General features: G+C 49.0%; 1 protein-coding gene and 1 long non-coding RNA gene across 4 annotated transcripts in view; one reads left to right on the top strand and one right to left on the bottom strand.

Annotated features, from left to right (window-relative positions):
• Positions 1-2,653, top strand: part of STPG1 (sperm tail PG-rich repeat containing 1) — a 49,779-nt gene extending 47,126 nt beyond the window's left edge. Inside the window, exon 7 of one of the 3 annotated variants that reach the window (XM_075603718.1) lies at positions 47-2,653. In XM_075603718.1, coding sequence (XP_075459833.1) covers positions 47-120 — 74 coding nt within the window. In that variant the 3' untranslated portion in view covers positions 121-2,653. The remainder of the gene's footprint in view (positions 1-46) is intronic. The other 2 variants (XM_075603717.1, XM_075603716.1) reach the window with 2 other exon arrangements.
• The window catches only part of LOC142496411 (uncharacterized), a 510,055-nt gene that overhangs the window by 123,169 nt on the left and 367,908 nt on the right, over positions 1-18,978 (bottom strand). The window lies entirely within an intron of this gene.

Here is an 18,978-nt window from a genome sequence, read left to right as displayed (position 1 = left end):
AAAAAAATGTATTTGTTTTCTTATTGAGGATTCTTGCTTATTGCAGGTGCATATCATCCCGAAATACCAGGGAAACAGTCATTTCTGTACAACAGTGACAACAAATGGATCCCAGCGTAAAGACGAGACACACAAAGAATAAGCAAACAGCGGGTGCTCTGGGTCCCTTCTTCTACAGACCTCGACAGATAAAACACAGGCTTTCTGCTAACCCACTCGTCTCCATAGATGATACTATTTGACCTATGTGATGCTTGGGTGCATGGACATTCGGTGCGCCACAGGCTTCGCCTTTGATAATTCTCTGGCTTTCAATCCTATTAAGACACACATTGTTATTCTTATCGTTCCTACTCATTACAGTAATGAATGCACAGTGCAATTTTATGGTTCATTCAGGGTTCTTTAAGATTCATTTGGAAAACGAAGGGGACTGCCGCTCAGCCAGTAGTAATCTTGTTAGTAGTAGGTACGGTGCAAACAGAGATCTACGTGTATAACAACAGAGAGGGGAGAAAAGGAGACTCTATGTTGCAATCTAAACCATGAGATATTGATAAAGTTAAAACTGCATACAAAGAAGAAGGTACCGGCGCAAACTAGTGGGCAATAATTGTGAAAATTGTGAATACATATATGGTGTACTGTAGATTGGGATCCCCCAGAAACCAGTTGTTACTATCAATTATCCCTTGAATTGGGGAAACTGCAACCCGGCTTCTTGATGGTGTCCTTTGAGATGGATCGTCTCATAGAAAGATAGATAAACTCTACATAGTATAATAATGTTTTCCGATGGTAAAAAAACATGCCGGAAAAGGAAACACACTTTCCTTGGTTAGTCAAAGCTGTGAGTGATTTTGGGCACACTCGCACCCCCTCGGGAATGTCCTAGTTGCGTTCCAGCTCCGGACCACGCGCATGCCCCACCCGACTATCCGCTGCTGTTTCGTGTTGTAATCGCAGACATGCAGGGGACTCAGGAAAGCTGCTGATTGGCTGGTAAGATTTGCTAGTGACGTCGCTCCTAGGATGGTGTCCTCCGAGTGACACTTCCTGGCACTTCCAACGCATTTTGACGTAGTTCGCCTTCCTCGGGGATTCTGGATCTGGTAAGATCTGGTTTCTGGGGGATCTCAATGTACACCTAATTTTCACAATTCCCAGTAGTTAGCGGCGGTACCTTGTCCTTTGTATGCTGTTTTTGCACGGTTTGGAAAGACAGTGAGATATAGGCTGCACCTACTGTAGTTTGGGATCATTATTCAAACTATAAAATTAAATGCACAAATACATCACTATTGGTAGCGCTTTGTTGGTTGTTTTTGTTAAAGTTAAAACGACAATTTTATTATAAACACATGTAAAATGCAAGGTAGCGGTTGGTGTGAATAATTTAAACGAATTATTTAACATATAAATTAAAACCGTGTCAAATCTTTTCTTGGGAGAGGAAAGTCCGGGCTAAATCTAGTAGAAGGTTCACAAGTAATGAATGTGTTTCACACTATATAACATCACACACTGCCCCCTAATAAAATCATAGGGGAGAAGTGTTGTGATGAGTGGCAGTGACACTATGGCTGGAGATAAGGCAATAAGACCTATCGCTATATACATTAAACTGGTTACATTATATACATTTATATACATAAACTGGTTTTGTAACAAAATAGCAGTTGGATAACTACAGTATCGGGTCTGATGCTGGTGCAGTCACAGATATATCCTAATTGTCTCCAGTTAAGCTTACTATACTGTCTATCACTAGTGTGTGAGCCCTACAATGATAGGAAGTAGGCGCGGAGAAAGACAGAGCTGTAGAGAAGGTTTGAAGTAGTACCTATAAAAACCCATATTGCAGTGCTAGTTCCTTAAATATTAAACTGATTATGCCATCTTTGGTAAGAACAGCGGTGTTCCTCGTGGACCGCGTATATTTACGGAAAGCACTTGACGATCAGACATCCCCAGACTGGCCAGACTGACTCGATGACGTCGGTCACGTGACCCAACATGCGTTTCACGTCATACAAGATGCTTCTTCCAGGAAGAAGGTAAAATTCAATACTAAATATTTAGACCAGTCACTGCTCATCACTGGACCCTTGACCGAACGGTGTGTGTCTCTTGGAGATCTGGCTGCAAACCCTAAGTGCAGGTGTTTTGGAAGGATGTGAGGGGATAACATTGTCGCTTGACGCTGCAGAGAAGGGTTCTGAGTAATAGCATGCACATTCGCATAACAGGTGTGTCAGTTTTAGCTTCCTAAGAATTGAAACATCACATTACCTTGTGTGGTTGCAGAAATATATATATTTTAAAAATGTAAGAACACAACATTGATCCTTTTTGCAAGACCGTTAATAACGGAGCCAAAAAAGTATTATGAACATGGCTGCTCAACGCCAAAAAGTAAGCTTTACAGGCAAGTTAACCCCCCCGTTAAAAAACCAGAAACCCCCCCAAAAAAATTCTAATCTGAATCTGTTCATGTAAGGAAATAACGCTTTGTGTTCAATATATCAAGGAAAGGCTCAATATCAATGAAATAAGCGAAATAATCTCAAGTGACTGACTTCACGGTTTTCCTCTGTGTGCTGACACCAGGCACGCCTTCAGCTGGCCCAAGACTTGACCTAGGCCCCTGGTTATTGAACGGGGATGACCCCGGGGGGGGGGGGGGGTCTGTTTGTTGAGCAGAATGGGGGGCCTTTCTGCTGAGCCCGTACAACATCCGGGACGGGCAGAACCCTTCCTCAGAACAGTTGTCCTGGCTCTCGCCGCTTGGCGGTGGCTCTAGTTGCCATGCTGGTGATCCTGTGGTGTCATTAATGGCTCTGCCTGTGGCGAGGACCATTTGGTGACAGCAGGAAGTTGCTGATCAAATATACATTTTCATTTCAGTGATATATCCCCACGTTTAAAAGCATGTACACTGCTAGATAATTTGCATATGCTCTACCTGTCATCTACAGTGAGCTGAAAGCCGTATGAAATTACATTTATGTCTATGATACCTTGACCATAAATAAAATCACCAAAGTGGCCACATGGGGATTTTCTGTTACACGCCATTTAAATCTTGATTACTTCAATACGCTTTTCTAAAAAAAAAAAAAAGAAGTGAAGAACCAGAGGCGTACGTTTAGGGTGCAGCCTATCTTTAAGGTTGGACTGGACAAGTATGTTCATTCACAAGATCTACAGCCTGGGGACACTCCAGTCCCATCACTGGTGTGTGATTTAATGCTGCAATATGCCCCAGGCTGAGGTTAAAACATGCAGGCTGTATATGCTGTGCTTTAAACTGGGGCAGGGGTGGCCAACTCCAGCCCTAAAGAGCCAACAGGTCAGGTTTTCAGGATACAGGTGGCTCAGTCAGTCTTTGGCTGAGCCGCTGATTGAGCCACCGGTGCTGAAGCTGGGATATCCTTAAAACCTGACCTGTTGGTGGCCCTTGAGGACTGGTGTTGACCACCCCTGTGCTACTTTATTCCGGGCAGTTCTTTTACCCACATTACACCACAGACTCCCTTCCATCAAGAACAAGGATACTGATTTATTAGAGGGCGGGACTGCCTAATATTGTAGTCTGTGCTTCCCCCTGTCCATGTATCTGTATTTCAGACTGCTGTGACCTTGGGGAGCCCCACGTGAAATAGACTTGTCTTTAAACACTAGTTATTGCAGCTCTGAGCACGGTCACCGGGATGACTAACCTCATGCAGGAATAGCCTTGCGAAGCGTAGAAACGCACTTCCTTCATAGTTACGTTTGGATGGGGGCAGGCACAACACTGGAGGCGGCAGAAGTAAGTAGGAAAGTACAGTATGTCTTCATGTCACTCGCGTGTAACCAAACAGCAGACAATCCTTCCTCAATGATCTATTCGAAGTCTACTTCCTTGTCCTTTTGTTGCATTATTGACATTTTATTCCCAGCGCTCGCCCCTTTACCTCGAGCTGAGGTCTGGCCCATTGTTAAGTAATGAGATTGCATGAGTCCTATCTGATTTAGTGACTGGGTCTGTGAGACATCAGGACATCGGTCTTGAGGAGGGCAGTCCCATATACTTCTCCCTGTTAAAGGGACATACCCTGCAAAGGACCAAGCCACGCTAATGTCAAAATGACGTCATGATGTCGCGTTACCGTGGCAACGTGACGGCGCGATGTCAAATGTCGCGTTACCGTGGCGGCGCCGTGCGACGTCACATTGGTGACGCCCGCGGAGTCGTTTGACGCTAGGGTTCGAATGGAGAAGTGCGGCCGCCACATGTAAGTGCCGAGGGGCGGCGGATTTTCGAAGCACGCCGCTGCTTGGCAAACACCCCCCCCCCCCCCGTGCAGATGCCCCTAAGAAAAGCAATTAGTTATTCATATGTTAAAAACAAACACTTAAAGCATCCAGATCTGTGCTATTAGCACAGTTACGTTTGTTTAGGTCCGGGGTGGTCAACTCCAGCCCTTAAGGGCTACCAACAGGTCAGTTTTTCAGGATATCCCTGCTTCAGCACAGGTGGCTTAAGCAGGGAGCCACTGATTGAGCCACCTGTGCTGAAGCAGGGATTTTCTAAGAACCTGGCCTGTTGGTGGCCCTTGAGGACTGGAGTTGACCACTCCTTGTTTAGGGTAACATTTACTCTTAAATTATTCACAAAAGCTTGTTTTGTGGTCGGCTGCATGAAATCCCTCCCCCCCCCCCCTTTACCATTTATAGTAAGCAGGGGGTCTCCAGAGCTAAACCGCATTGATTTCAGCTCCAGGGACCCCCTGCTTCCCGAAATACTTACCGGGGGAAGGAGCCGCCGTTTAAATCCCCTAAGCCACAACGTCATCTGTTGCTGCTTCCTATTGGCCCCTGTGACGGCGGATTTAAACCTATAACAAGTACTGCAGAGCCGTCCCAAGCTAGCATTTGCGAGAAGCAAGGGGTCCCCGGAGCTGAAATCAGCGCGGTTCAGTGCTGGAGACGCCCTGCTTCCGATACATGAAATAAGGGGGTATCTGGGAGGAACTGCTCCTTTACAGAAGCAAAACCGTGTGTGTGTGTGTGTGTGTGTGTGTGTGTGTGTGTGTGTGTGTGTGTGTGTGTGTGTGTGTGTGTGTGTGTGTGTGTGTGTGTGTGTGTGTGTGTGTGTGTGTGTGTGTGTGTGTAATTCTGCATTCTTACCTAAGCCGCCAATCGTTTGGTGCTCCGTTTATAAATCTGTCAAAATCCTGATTGTGTGACTAACCTAATGGCTGCTTCAGTCAGTGTCACTCAACAGCTACCATGTATCCGTATATTAGTAAGGTAATGTTATCTATTGTTACAGTTTGCAGCTCAAACTGCTGGGGACATTGGCAACATATTATCCCAAACAGGGAAATGTTGCAAAGATCTTGCCCTGCGTGGGAGGTGGGCTAAAGCCTGCTATAGAAATCAGAGGATGCTTTAAAATTAATTAAAAAAAGGTATTTGAAGGAGTTGAATACGGTAATAGTAATTTATTAAACAAAAATGCAGTAAGTATTATCTTTGTGAGCAAGGTTTGGAGTTGGAGGAGCGTGAGGAGTGCAGACTGTTGCCAACGTAGAGGAGAAGATAGGGAGCGCATCACTTAAGTGATCCGTGCTGAGATTCGGTCATCCCCGATTCGCCGGCTGGAGGCGACGCTGACAGAGGAAGGAGTCACGTGGTGACGCACCAAGTAGTGGTCACGTGGTACGGAAGAAGACTCCTGATACTGCCAGGGTTTCGTGGAGCAGCGGGCGCGCTGTGGCAGCAGGCAAAGTACCCCTACGGAAGGAGGACACTGCGCACCTGACCGCAACTCAACCAACCCTTGCCCAATTTTAATGGATGCTTGTGAGTGTGTTTCTTTTTGTGTCATTTTAAAAGTAAAAACTTTACTGCACCAGGAAGTGTGCGCTTTCTCTTCTTTTCTCGTTTTCTTAAAAAAAAAAATGCAGTAAGTATTATCTAATACTGCAGAACTTATTTATTTTAACAAACACCTATTAGATTTCACATGTTTTGCTGCTTTAAGTGGAAGGACTGTAGCTCTTTAGAAAATCGTACATGCAACCAAACAAATCTGGTGTATATAACACTGCTGATCATATGGATATTGCTCCAGTAAAAGGTTTCACAATCTACAAATAACACAATTGATAGAAAACAGAGGCCCAATCATAAAACCAACCTTTGGCAGAAGGAGGTTAGCTCCATTAATCAGCAAAATTAGATTTTACTACAGTATGTCACCCAAACCTATATTATTGCAGTTACAGGGTTCTTAGTATCCAGGCAAATGCTGTACAATTTTAGAGCCAAACACTGTCCCAGATGTATCAAAGAAAAAGTCCTATTGCTTTCAATTACATTTTTCCTTTTGATTCATGCAGTGCAGCTTTTTGTCCCAGAAATGCACCACATACCTTGATACATACAAATATTTTGTATAAAACGTTCCATTTAAAAAAATATATTATATATATATATATATATATATATATATATATATTTGTGTGTATATGTGTGTCATTGGAAGGAATTTGGGCTTTCACAAACGTTCTGCGTGATATCTAAACTAATACTAAATCATACAGGTGCTTCAGTTAATTGCTAGGGTCATAAAAAGGAGAGAAAATAAAAACCACATTCTTGGCTCGTGCGGGGACTTCGAATATGTTGGAAGGCAGCAAAGGTGACACTGTCAAGTCTCCCCGCGGGGACACTGGAGACAGACAAGCGGCCAAGAGCTTCCCTGAAGGTAGTGTTTATGAAGTAGATTAAAGCGCTGCAGGGCTCTGGGTCCTTAGGTGCTGAATGATACGTATACCTTGATTACCTGTGAAACAGCTGCACGAAGGCAAGTACCTGTTCTTCTGGTTCTGCTGGGCATGCAAAGGTGCTTCAGGGACGCTGGTTATAAACGGACTTGATAAGAATAAGTATGAAATATCCACGTTTACCAAATCTCCATGGTTCTCAGACTGTGGTCACTGGACCACTAGTGGCCCCCCATGGACTTCCGCAGTGGTCCCTGAAACCTTTCAGAATTCCGTTTAGGTAAATCCCTTCCTAGCATTTTTTTTAAATCTGTTTAACGGGGTCACTGATGGGTGGGATGTCCTGGGACAACTTACCCAGGCCCAGTAGCAGAGGGGGGCCTGGCTAGCGGAACCAGGAAGTTGGGTCCAACCTCTGATAATAGCCGTACCTACTCTGGTATATTTAGGGGGCCACTCCCGCTCTACAGCTGGGAAAACTGTCAGTGGCCCTGCATGTATATATAAATATATTGCTGAATAGGACAGAGTGTGTATATATGGAGGGCCTTCAAGTGATTACTAGCATTGAGTTGATAGTCAGAAAACAGAGGTTTGACAATCCCTGCTCCATTTTGTTGGGCGAACTGCATTAAAAGTCCGTGGAATAAACTGATATGGCATCTTATTTATTGTTGGCACATCCAGTGCAAAAGGGCCCAGACAATAACTGTGTTGTGTACAGTACACAGTGGCCCTTCATCAGGCTAATTAACTATACACTGAAGGTATCAGTATACAGAAAGATAAGGGGAAAATGACTTTTGCATTGATGTCCGTAAACATCAATTGAAGCCCTTCTATCCAGGTTCTGAACCTGGATAAACCTCAATGGTGCAAAGGGGAAAGGGGTCTTTTAAAGAAACAATCCAAGCGGCACCTTAAAAAAATATTTTTTTGTTTTAATACAACAAAGGGATAGGGAGTGATCACAGAACCATACTAATTGAATAAAGTGGTCAAATACATCAATGTGGTAATCAAGTAATGGGTGCAAACTGTGAACTGAAAAGTGAATCAGAAAAGGTGAAGGGAAACACACAATGGATGTGCCCCCTAAAAGAATTCACTTAAATGCACACCAAAACAGTGTAAAATGTAGCTTTTAATAAATTTACTTAAAACATATATTACCAAAGTAATGTGTAATGTGAATTAAAAATATATTAAATCAACATTATCAGGCAACCGTGTCGTCTATTTTAAGTATATACTATCCCATTGAACCATTTGATAATGGTGGGATAAGAGGACACAGGTTGCTAGAAGTCAGGGTGTTAACCCCTCTGGAGCAATGATGAGACCCAAAAATAAAAGTATATAAATGTACACAAGTGAGTGGCCAGTGTGTTAAATGTCCAGCTACCATGCTAGAACAACCAGCACTGCGCACTATAATAGAGACTTTAGTGTGTTAAAGTAGGAGTGCTGGAATGATAAAGCTGGCAAGTGCAGTGATAATGATGATACATACACTGCAGCATAGACCTGTCAGAAACAGCAGTGCTGTGCACGGAAAGCAGGCACACTCACTATATATAAAGAATAAATAATTAACTAATGGGATCAACAAAGTTAGAGCCAGGAGACTGCTGACACTACATTAAAACAGCTCCAAGTAGGAGACTGACAACATTGCGCGTCCACAGCCTTTGATTACTTTTATTGAAAACTAATTACCTAATCTGACTATCAATTTGTTCTCCAGTGATCGATCAGCAAAGATCCTGCTTCCCAGGGTCCACTAAATGGCCGCCTTTCAGTTTCAATCAATCCTTCAGTCAGTGTAAGTCAGCAGCTACAATGTATTCTTATATTACTAAGGTAACTGTTGTTACAGCTTGCACTGCTGGGAACATTGGCAACAAATGATCACAAACAGGAAAGCGTTGCAAAGATCTTGCACTGCAGGGGGAGGTGGGCTAAAGCCTGCTATAGAAATCAAAGGTGTATTAAAACCCATGTTATTAAGAGTTGAATTAAAAAAAAATTGCCTTAAATATTATCTAATGCTACAGGACTGATCTATTAAAAAAAAAGTTGTGTGTTCTGAGCACGCGCATTGTAATTGAAACCTTTGTCTTTTGTCACTGTTTTGTCACAGAAAGTATATTTGGGATGGTGATGTTTTTAATTCAATTAAAGAGATTTGACAATATTCTTTGTTTTATTTTTTTTGTGTCTTGAGATTTCCATACTGTCACTTGGAATACATGATATAATTGACTTATGATAACTAAAGTAAGATACATATATTTCGGATAGTAAAGTATCTAAATGCCGTTACTCTCAAAAGTCTTTCATTCAATGTAAATCATCAAAATCAAAACACAATTTAATTGACAAAACCCAAAGAAGTTTGCCTTAGAGCGCTATATTATATTAATCTATATATGTTATATTTATACATTTTGCATGTTTTTCACTTCTGCGTTTTTTTATTATAAATGGTACATTTCCAAAATGTTTGCTATTAGCACTTCTATATTCATACTCAGAGAGAGAGAGACTGAAAAAAAGGCCTCAGCATGGTGCATGGTGAAGGGTGAATTGTTACAGTCTGTAAGGATCCCTAGAGATCATCACATAAAAGTGGTTTGTTGGGTCCAAAATGCAAACATATGCCCAACGTCTGAAGCACTGCGATATGCTGGAACACTGGAGGAAAGTCTGCTTGCTACACGGGGAACCCGGGAGTGCGGGGAGAAGTGAGGGAACCCGGGAGTGCGGGGAGAAGTGAGGGAACCCGGGAGTGCGGGGAGAAGTGAGGGAACCCGGAAGTGTGGGGAGAAGTGAGGGAACCCGGAAGTGCGGGGAGAAGTGAGGGAACCCGGGAGTGTGGGGAGAAGTGAGGGAACCCGGAAGTGCGGGGAGAAGTGAGGGACCCCGGGAGTGCGGGGAGAAGTGAGGGAACCCGGGAGTGCGGGGAGAAGTGAGGGAACCCGGGAGTGCGGGGAGAAGTGAGGGAACCCGGGAGTGCGGGGAGAAGTGAGGGAACCCGGGAGTGCGGGGAGAAGTGAGGGAACCCGGGAGTGCGGGGAGAAGTGAGGGAACCCGGGAGTGCGGGGAGAAGTGAGGGAACCCTGGTGTAGATGGCATCGGCAGCACTCTGCAGGCACCTATCCCAACGGGACTCCCCCAGGACACATTCATAGCGGCGACAGGTTGCCTCCATACTCCCATGTACCCTCTGACGCTGCAGAATCATTACCAATATGGAAGTGAGAATTGGGGCTTGTGGCCCACAATACAGTTATATTTTTACTAAAGCAAGAATTGCACTTGTCTTCCTTTCTCTCTTTTTTCACAAGTTTTTGGGGGATCCCCTGGCTGGACCCTGAAGAGCTGAGGAACCCAGCCATAAGGAGGACTGAGCACAAGACTTTTGTTTAAGTATTTTTGTGATTTATTACACTAAGGAAGAGGTTTTTTGAGTAGAGCATGGAAGTATTTGTGTTTCTAATATATATATATATATATATATATATATATATATATATATATATATTCACAGCTCAAAGCTGTGACCATGCCGCAAGGTTAAGCCTATAGGGAACCATGTTAATGGTTTTGAAGCAAAAGGAGGCACTGTGTGCTCATTTGCATGTCATTTCCCAGAATCCCTTGCTACAGTGGAAGTGCTGTGTGCTGGGTGATAATGGTGAAAGGCGGGGTTGCAGACTTGTCTAAGACATGCAAATAAGCACACAGTAATATTTCCATTTGCTATATGCTTTGCTGTGGAGGGTTTTTGTCTCTTTATTTACCCACCATAACTTAACTAAGTGTGTGTGTATATATCTATATATCTATATATATGAAAGAAAAAAGAAAAGAAAACAGGCGCACACCTAGTGCATTAAAGTATAACAATAATTTTATGGAACATTAAAAACAGACAAATGCCCACTCACAAGTGTAACGGTATTAAAATGCAGTTATGAGATAGGCCCTCATAAGCCAGTGGTAGCGTCCGGGCCAGCAATGGTGTCCTCTCATGCGCGGTCTCCTTCTACCGGAAGTGACGTTCACCCGGTCTGGTGTCCCGCAAAACGGAAGTCCCTCCAGGAAACCGAGCCCTCGCTTGCCTGCTTCTGGCTGCTGCACCACCAAGGGAGCCAGAGATGTATCCACTGTTCTGTTTCGCTGAGCCGCTCACAATCTGCGTTTCTCTCAATCCGCAATGTAGCTCTCAGTGGGAATAGTGCCTCCTCTGCTTTAGCCACGCCCTACGCGTTTCGTCATCTATCTACTTTAATGCACTAGGTGTGCGCCTGTTTTCTTTTCTTTTTTCTTTCATAGGTATCCTTAGGGAGTTGTGATCCCTTACAAACGGGCTGCCTATACCTGGATGCATTCATTTGGAACAGGACTCTGTGACTTTTAAGGTTTCAAAGGTTTTTTGGGAATTTTTTTTCCATCTGGAACTTTTTTATCATTTTTTTATATTTTATATATATTTTTTTATATTTTTTGTCTTGTATATCATATATTAAAATTATTATTGTAATTACATGTATTATTTTGAAGCTACATAGGGTCTTTTTTAAATTGTTCCTACCTTAGCCACCCCATAGGTTGTATTAACACAGTTGGCTATATACTCACGGTTAAGCAGGTTATTTCATTAGGCGCTCCTTTATTATTTCTACTATATATATATATATATATATATATATATATATATATATATATATATATATATATATATATATATATATATATATATACACACACACAGATACATAAAGAAAAAAGAATAAAGTATAATGTGCGCAAATTGTATACAAACAATATCAGAATAGTGTCAATGGATGCTGCCACAATGCGTAGGATGTACATGATACCAAGTATTAAAGTATTATAAACAAAAGAAAAACAAAGGGCGCAAACCAATGATATGCCGACCTGTAGGGCTATATATACAGTGAAAGTCCAGAGAGTAGTTCCAGGACGAGGTAAGACCTAAAAATGAGAGAGATGCCAATATGGTGAAGTATGTATATATTGAAATTACAGCGCAAGTACAGACGCTACTTACGATATAGCGGTAAAAATCTTTAGCTGCAATGATGGGCTGGTTAGCCTTAGGAGCTGGTCTCCACGAGGAACTCCGTCTGATCGCCATAACTCGCGCTGCTGCACCGGATCCCCTCCTCGTATATCTCCAAATCTCGCGATAGCTAAGCGATGATACTGGTTCGTGACGTCAATACCCGGAAGTGGCTCTGTCGGCTCCGTCAACGTGAGTAATATATTGCTAGCAGTCACTTGAATAAGGCATGCAGCAAGGATAAGCAAGTAAAAGTCCATAGGTAGACTATATGAAAAGATCATGCAGTAGACGTTAACCCAACGCGTTTCGTCTAATCAGACTTCTTCAGGGATATGTCTCCTCACCTGCATGCAGCCCTTAAGTAGACGGACCTAAGCTGTGATTGGCTACAGTTTTTCCGGCACTGCAAATGCGCTGTCCCTCACTTCCGGCACTGCACATGCACTGTCCCTCACTTCTGGCACTGCACATGCAAAGCCCCTCACTTCCGGCCCTGCACATGCGCAGTCCCTCACTTCTGGCACTGCACATGCGCTGTCCCTCACTTCCGGCACTGCACATGCGCTGTCCCTCACTTCTGGCACTGCACATGCGCAGTCCCTCACTTCCGGCACTGCACATGCAAAGCCCCTCACTTCTGGCACTGCACATGCGCAGTCCCTCACTTCCGGCACTGCACATGCACAGCCCCTCACTTCTGGCACTGCACATGCGCTGTCCCTCACTTCCGGCACTGCACATGCAAAGCCCCTCACTTCTGGCACTGCACATGAGAAGCCCCTCACTTCTGGCATTGCACATGAGAAGCCCCTCACTTCTGGCACTGCACATGAGAAGCCCCTCACTTCTGGCACTGCACATGGGAAGCCCCTCACTTCCGGCACTGCACGTGCACTGTCCCTCACTTCTGGAACTGCACATGCGCTGTCCCTCACTTCCGGCACTGCACATTCGCAGCCCCTCACTTCCGGCACTGCACATGCGCTGTCCCTCACTTCTGGCACTGCACATGAGAAGCCCCTCACTTCTGGCACTGCACATGAGAAGCCACTCACTTCTGGCACTGCACATGAGAAGCCCCTCACTTCCGGCACTGCACGTGCGCTGTCCCTCACTTCTGGCACTGCACATGCACTGTCCCTCACTTCCGGCACTGCACGTGCGCAGCCCCTCACTTCTGGCACTGCACATGAGAAGCCCCTCACTTCCGGCACTGCACATGCACTGTCCCTCACTTCCGGCACTGCACATGAGAAGCCCCTCACTTCTGGCACTGCACATGCGCTGTCCCTCACTTCCGGCACTGCACGTGCGCAGCCCCTCACTTCCGGCACTGCACGTGCGCAGCCCCTCACTTCCGGCACTGCACGTGCGCAGCCCCTCACTTCCGGCACTGCACATGCACTGTCCCTCACTTCCGGCACTGCACATGCACAGCCCCTCACTTCTGGCACTGCACATGAGAAGCCCCTCACTTCTGGCACTGCACATGCGCAGTCCCTCACTTCTGGCACTGCACATGCGCAGCCCCTCACTTCCGGCACTGCACATGCACTGTCCCTCACTTCCGGCACTGCACATGCACAGCCCCTCACTTCTGGCACTGCACATGAGAAGCCCCTCACTTCTGGCACTGCACATGCGCAGTCCCTCACTTCTGGCACTGCACATGCACAGCCCCTCACTTCTGGCGCTGCACATGCACAGTCCCTCACTTCTGGCACTGCACATGAGAAGCCCCTCACTTCTGGCACTGCACATGCGCAGTCCCTCACTTCTAGCACTGCACATGAGAAGCCCCTCACTTCTGGCACTGCACATGCGCAGTCCCTCACTTCTGGCACTGAACATGCGCAGCCGCTCACTTCTGGCACTGCACATGCACAGTCTCTCACTTCCGGCACTGCACATGCGCAGTCCCTCACTTCTGGCACTGCACATGCGCTGTCCCTCACTTCCGGCACTGCACATGCGAAGCCCCTCACTTCTGGTATTGCACATGCGAAGCCCCTCACTTCTGGCATTGCACATGCGCAGCCCCTCACTTCTGGCACTGCACATGCGCTGTCCCTCACTTCCGGCACTGCACATGCGCAGCCCCTCACTTCTGGCACTGCACATGCGAAGCCCCTCACTTCTGGCACTGCACATGCGCAGTCCCTCACTTCTGGCACTGCACATGCACAGCCCCTCACTTCTGGCGCTGCACATGCACAGTCCCTCACTTCTGGCACTGCACATGAGAAGCCCCTCACTTCTGGCACTGCACATGCGCAGTCCCTCACTTCTGGCACTGCACATGCACAGCCCCTCACTTCTGGCACTGCACATGCGCAGTCCCTCACTTCTGGCACTGCACATGAGAAGCCCCTCACTTCTGGCACTGCACATACGCAGTCCCTCACTTCCGGCACTGGACATGCGCAGCCCCTCACTTCCGGCACTGCACATGAGAAGCCCCTCACTTCTGGCACTGCACATGCACAGCCCCTCACTTCTGGCACTGCAGAAGCACAGTCCCTCACTTCTGGCACTGCACATGCGCAGCCCCTCACTTCTGGCACTGCACATGCACAGCCCCTCACTTCTGGCACTGCAGAAGCGCAGTCCCTCACTTCTGGCACTGCACATGCGCAGCCCCTCACTTCTGGCACTGCACATGCGAAGCCCCTCACTTCTGGCACTGCACATGCACAGCCCCTCACTTCTGGCACTGCACATGCACAGCCCCTCACTTCTGGCACTGCAGAAGCGCAGTCCCTCACTTCTGGCACTGCACATGCGCAGCCCCTCACTTCTGGCACTGCACATGCGAAGCCCCTCACTTCTGGCACTGCACATGCACAGCCCCTCACGTCTGGCACTGCACATGCGCAGTCCCTCACTTCTGACACTGCACATGAGAAGCCCCTCACTTCTGGCACTGCACATGCGCAGCCCCTCACTTCTGGCACTGCACATGCGCAGCCCCTCACTTCTGGCACTGTACATGCGCAGTCCCTCACTTCTGGCACTGCACATGAGAAGCCCCTCACTTCTGGCACTGCACATGCGCAGCCCCTCACTTCCGGCACTGCACATGCACAGCCCCTCACTTCTGGCGCTGCACATGCACAGTCCCTCACTTCTGGCACTGCACATGAGAAGCCCCTCACTTCTGGCACTGCACATGCGCAGTCCCTCACTTCTAGCACTGCACATGAGAAGCCCCTCACTTCTGGCACTGCACATGCGCAGTCCCTCACTTCTGGCACTGCACATGCGCAGCCCCTCACTTCTGGCACTGAACATACGCAGTCCCTCACTTCTGGCACTGCACATGAGAAGCTCCTCACTTCTGGCACTGCACATGCGCAGCCGCTCACTTCTGGCACTGCACATGCGCAGTCCCTCACTTCTGGCACTGCACATGTGCAGCCGCTCACTTCTGGCACTGCACATGCGCAGTCTCTCACTTCCGGCACTGCACATGCGCAGTCCCTCACTTCCGGCACTGCACATGCGCTGTCCCTCACTTCCGGCACTGCACATGCGAAGCCCCTCACTTCTGGCATTGCACATGCGAAGCCCCTCACTTCTGGCATTGCACATGCGCAGCCCCTCACTTCTGGCACTGCACATGCGCTGTCCCTCACTTCCGGCACTGCACATGCGCAGCCCCTCACTTCTGGTACTGCACATGCGAAGCCCCTCACTTCTGGCACTGCACATGCGCAGTCCCTCACTTCTGGCACTGCACATGCACAGCCCCTCACTTCTGGCACTGCACATGCGCAGTCCCTCACTTCTGGCACTGCACATGAGAAGCCCCTCACTTCTGGCACTGCACATGCGCAGTCCCTCACTTCCGGCACTGCACATGCGCAGCCCCTCACTTCCGGCACTGCACATGAGAAGCCCCTCACTTCTGGCACTGCACATGCACAGCCCCTCACTTCTGGCACTGCAGAAGCACAGTCCCTCACTTCTGGCACTGCACATGCGCAGCCCCTCACTTCTGGCACTGCACATGCACAGCCCCTCACTTCTGGCACTGCAGAAGCGCAGTCCCTCACTTCTGGCACTGCACATGCGCAGCCCCTCACTTCTGGCACTGCACATGCGAAGCCCCTCACTTCTGGCACTGCACATGCACAGCCCCTCACTTCTGGCACTGCACATGCACAGCCCCTCACTTCTGGCACTGCAGAAGCGCAGTCCCTCACTTCTGGCACTGCACATGCGCAGCCCCTCACTTCTGGCACTGCACATGCGAAGCCCCTCACTTCTGGCACTGCACATGCACAGCCCCTCACGTCTGGCACTGCACATGCGCAGTCCCTCACTTCTGACACTGCACATGAGAAGCCCCTCACTTCTGGCACTGCACATGCGCAGCCCCTCACTTCTGGCACTGCACATGCGCAGCCCCTCACTTCTGGCACTGTACATGCGCAGTCCCTCACTTCTGGCACTGCACATGAGAAGCCCCTCACTTCTGGCACTGCACATGCGCAGCCCCTCACTTCCGGCACTGCACATGCACAGCCCCTCACTTCTGGCGCTGCACATGCACAGTCCCTCACTTCTGGCACTGCACATGAGAAGCCCCTCACTTCTGGCACTGCACATGCGCAGTCCCTCACTTCTAGCACTGCACATGAGAAGCCCCTCACTTCTGGCACTGCACATGCGCAGTCCCTCACTTCTGGCACTGCACATGCGCAGCCCCTCACTTCTGGCACTGCACATGCGCAGCCGCTCACTTCTGGCACTGCACATGCGCAGCCCCTCACTTCTGGCACTGAACATACGCAGTCCCTCACTTCTGGCACTGCACATGAGAAGCTCCTCACTTCTGGCACTGCACATGCGCAGCCGCTCACTTCTGGCACTGCACATGCGCAGTCCCTCACTTCTGGCACTGCACATGTGCAGCCGCTCACTTCTGGCACTGCACATGCGCAGTCTCTCACTTCCGGCACTGCACATGCGCAGTCCCTCACTTCTGGCACTGCACATGCGCTGTCCCTCACTTCCGGCACTGCACATGCGAAGCCCCTCACTTCTGGCATTGCACATGCGAAGCCCCTCACTTCTGGCATTGCACATGCGCAGCCCCTCACTTCTGGCACTGCACATGCGCTGTCCCTCACTTCCGGCACTGCACATGCGCAGCCCCTCACTTCTGGTACTGCACATGCGAAGCCCCTCACTTCTGGCACTGCACATGCGCAGTCCCTCACTTCTGGCACTGCACATGCACAGCCCCTCACTTCTGGCACTGCACATGCGCAGTCCCTCACTTCTGGCACTGCACATGAGAAGCCCCTCACTTCTGGCACTGCACATGCGCAGTCCCTCACTTCCGGCACTGCACATGCGCAGCCCCTCACTTCCGGCACTGCACATGAGAAGCCCCTCACTTCTGGCACTGCACATGCACAGCCCCTCACTTCTGGCACTGCAGAAGCACAGTCCCTCACTTCTGGCACTGCACATGCGCAGCCCCTCACTTCTGGCACTGCACATGCACAGCCCCTCACTTCTGGCACTGCAGAAGCGCAGTCCCTCACTTCTGGCACTGCACATGCGCAGCCCCTCACTTCTGGCACTGTACATGCGAAGCCCCTCACTTCTGGCACTGCACATGCACAGCCCCTCACTTCTGGCACTGCACATGCGCAGTCCCTCACTTCTGACACTGCACATGAGAAGCCCCTCACTTCTGGCACTGCACATGCGCAGCCCCTCACTTCTGGCACTGCACATGCGCAGCCCCTCACTTCTGGCACTGCACATGCGCAGTCCCTCACTTCTGGCACTGCACTTGAGAAGCCCCTCACTTCTGGCACTGCACATGCGCAGCCCCTCACTTCCGGCACTGCACATGCACAGCCCCTCACTTCTGGCACTGCACATGAGAAGCCCCTCACTTCTGGCACTGCACATGAGAAGCCCCTCACTTCTGGCACTGTACATGCGCAGTCCCTCACTTCTGGCACTGCACATGAGAAGCCCCTCACTTCTGGCACTGCACATGCGCAGCCCCTCACTTCCGGCACTGCACATGCACAGCCCCTCACTTCTGGCACTGCACATGAGAAGCCCCTCACTTCTGGCACTGCACATGAGAAGCCCCTCACTTCTGGCACTGCACATGAGAAGCCCCTCACTTCTGGTGCTGCACATGCGCAGTCCCTCACTTCTGGCACTGCACATGAGAAGCCCCTCACTTCTGGCACTGCACATGCGCAGTCCCTCACTTCTGGCACTGCACATGAGAAGCCCCTCACTTCTGGCACTGCACATGCGCAGCCCCTCACTTCGGGCACTGCACATGTGCTGTCCCTCACTTCTGGCACTGCACATGCGCAATCCCTCACTTCTGGCACTGCACATGCGCAATCCCTCACTTCTGGCACTGCACATGCGAAGCCCCTCACTTCTGGCACTGCACATGCGCAGTCCCTCACTTCTGGCACTGCACATGCGCAGTCCCTCACTTCTGGCACTGCACATGCGCAGTCCATCACTTCTAGCACTGCACATGCGCAGTCCCTCACTTCTGGCACTGCACATGCGCAGTCCCTCACTTCTGGCACTGCACATGCGCAGTCCCTCACTTCTGGCATTGCACATGAGAAGCCCCTCACTTCTGGCACTGCACATGAGAAGCCCCTCACTTCTGGCACTGCACATGCACAGTCCCTCACTTCCGGCACTGCACATGCACTGTCCCTCACTTCCGGCACTGCACATGAGAAGCCCCTCACTTCTGGCACTGCACATGCACAGCCCCTCACTTCTGGCACTGCACATGCACTGTCCCTCACTTCCGGCACTGCACATGCACAGCCCCTCACTTCTGGCACTGCACATGAGAAGCCCCTCACTTCTGGCACTGCACATGCGCAGTCCCTCACTTCTGGCACTGCACATGCACAGCCCCTCACTTCTGGCGCTGCACATGCACAGTCCCTCACTTCTGGCACTGCACATGAGAAGCCCCTCACTTCTGGCACTGCACATGCGCAGTCCCTCACTTCTGGCACTGCACATGCACAGCCCCTCACTTCTGGCACTGCACATGCGCAGTCCCTCACTTCTGGCACTGCACATGCG

The sequence above is a fragment of the Ascaphus truei genome, chromosome 6 (assembly GCF_040206685.1).
Source record: "Ascaphus truei isolate aAscTru1 chromosome 6, aAscTru1.hap1, whole genome shotgun sequence".
In the NCBI taxonomy this organism is placed as follows: Eukaryota; Metazoa; Chordata; class Amphibia; order Anura; family Ascaphidae; genus Ascaphus; species Ascaphus truei.
The sequence above is the reverse complement of the archived record's forward strand: the minus strand, read 5'-3'. Positions and strand labels throughout refer to the sequence as shown.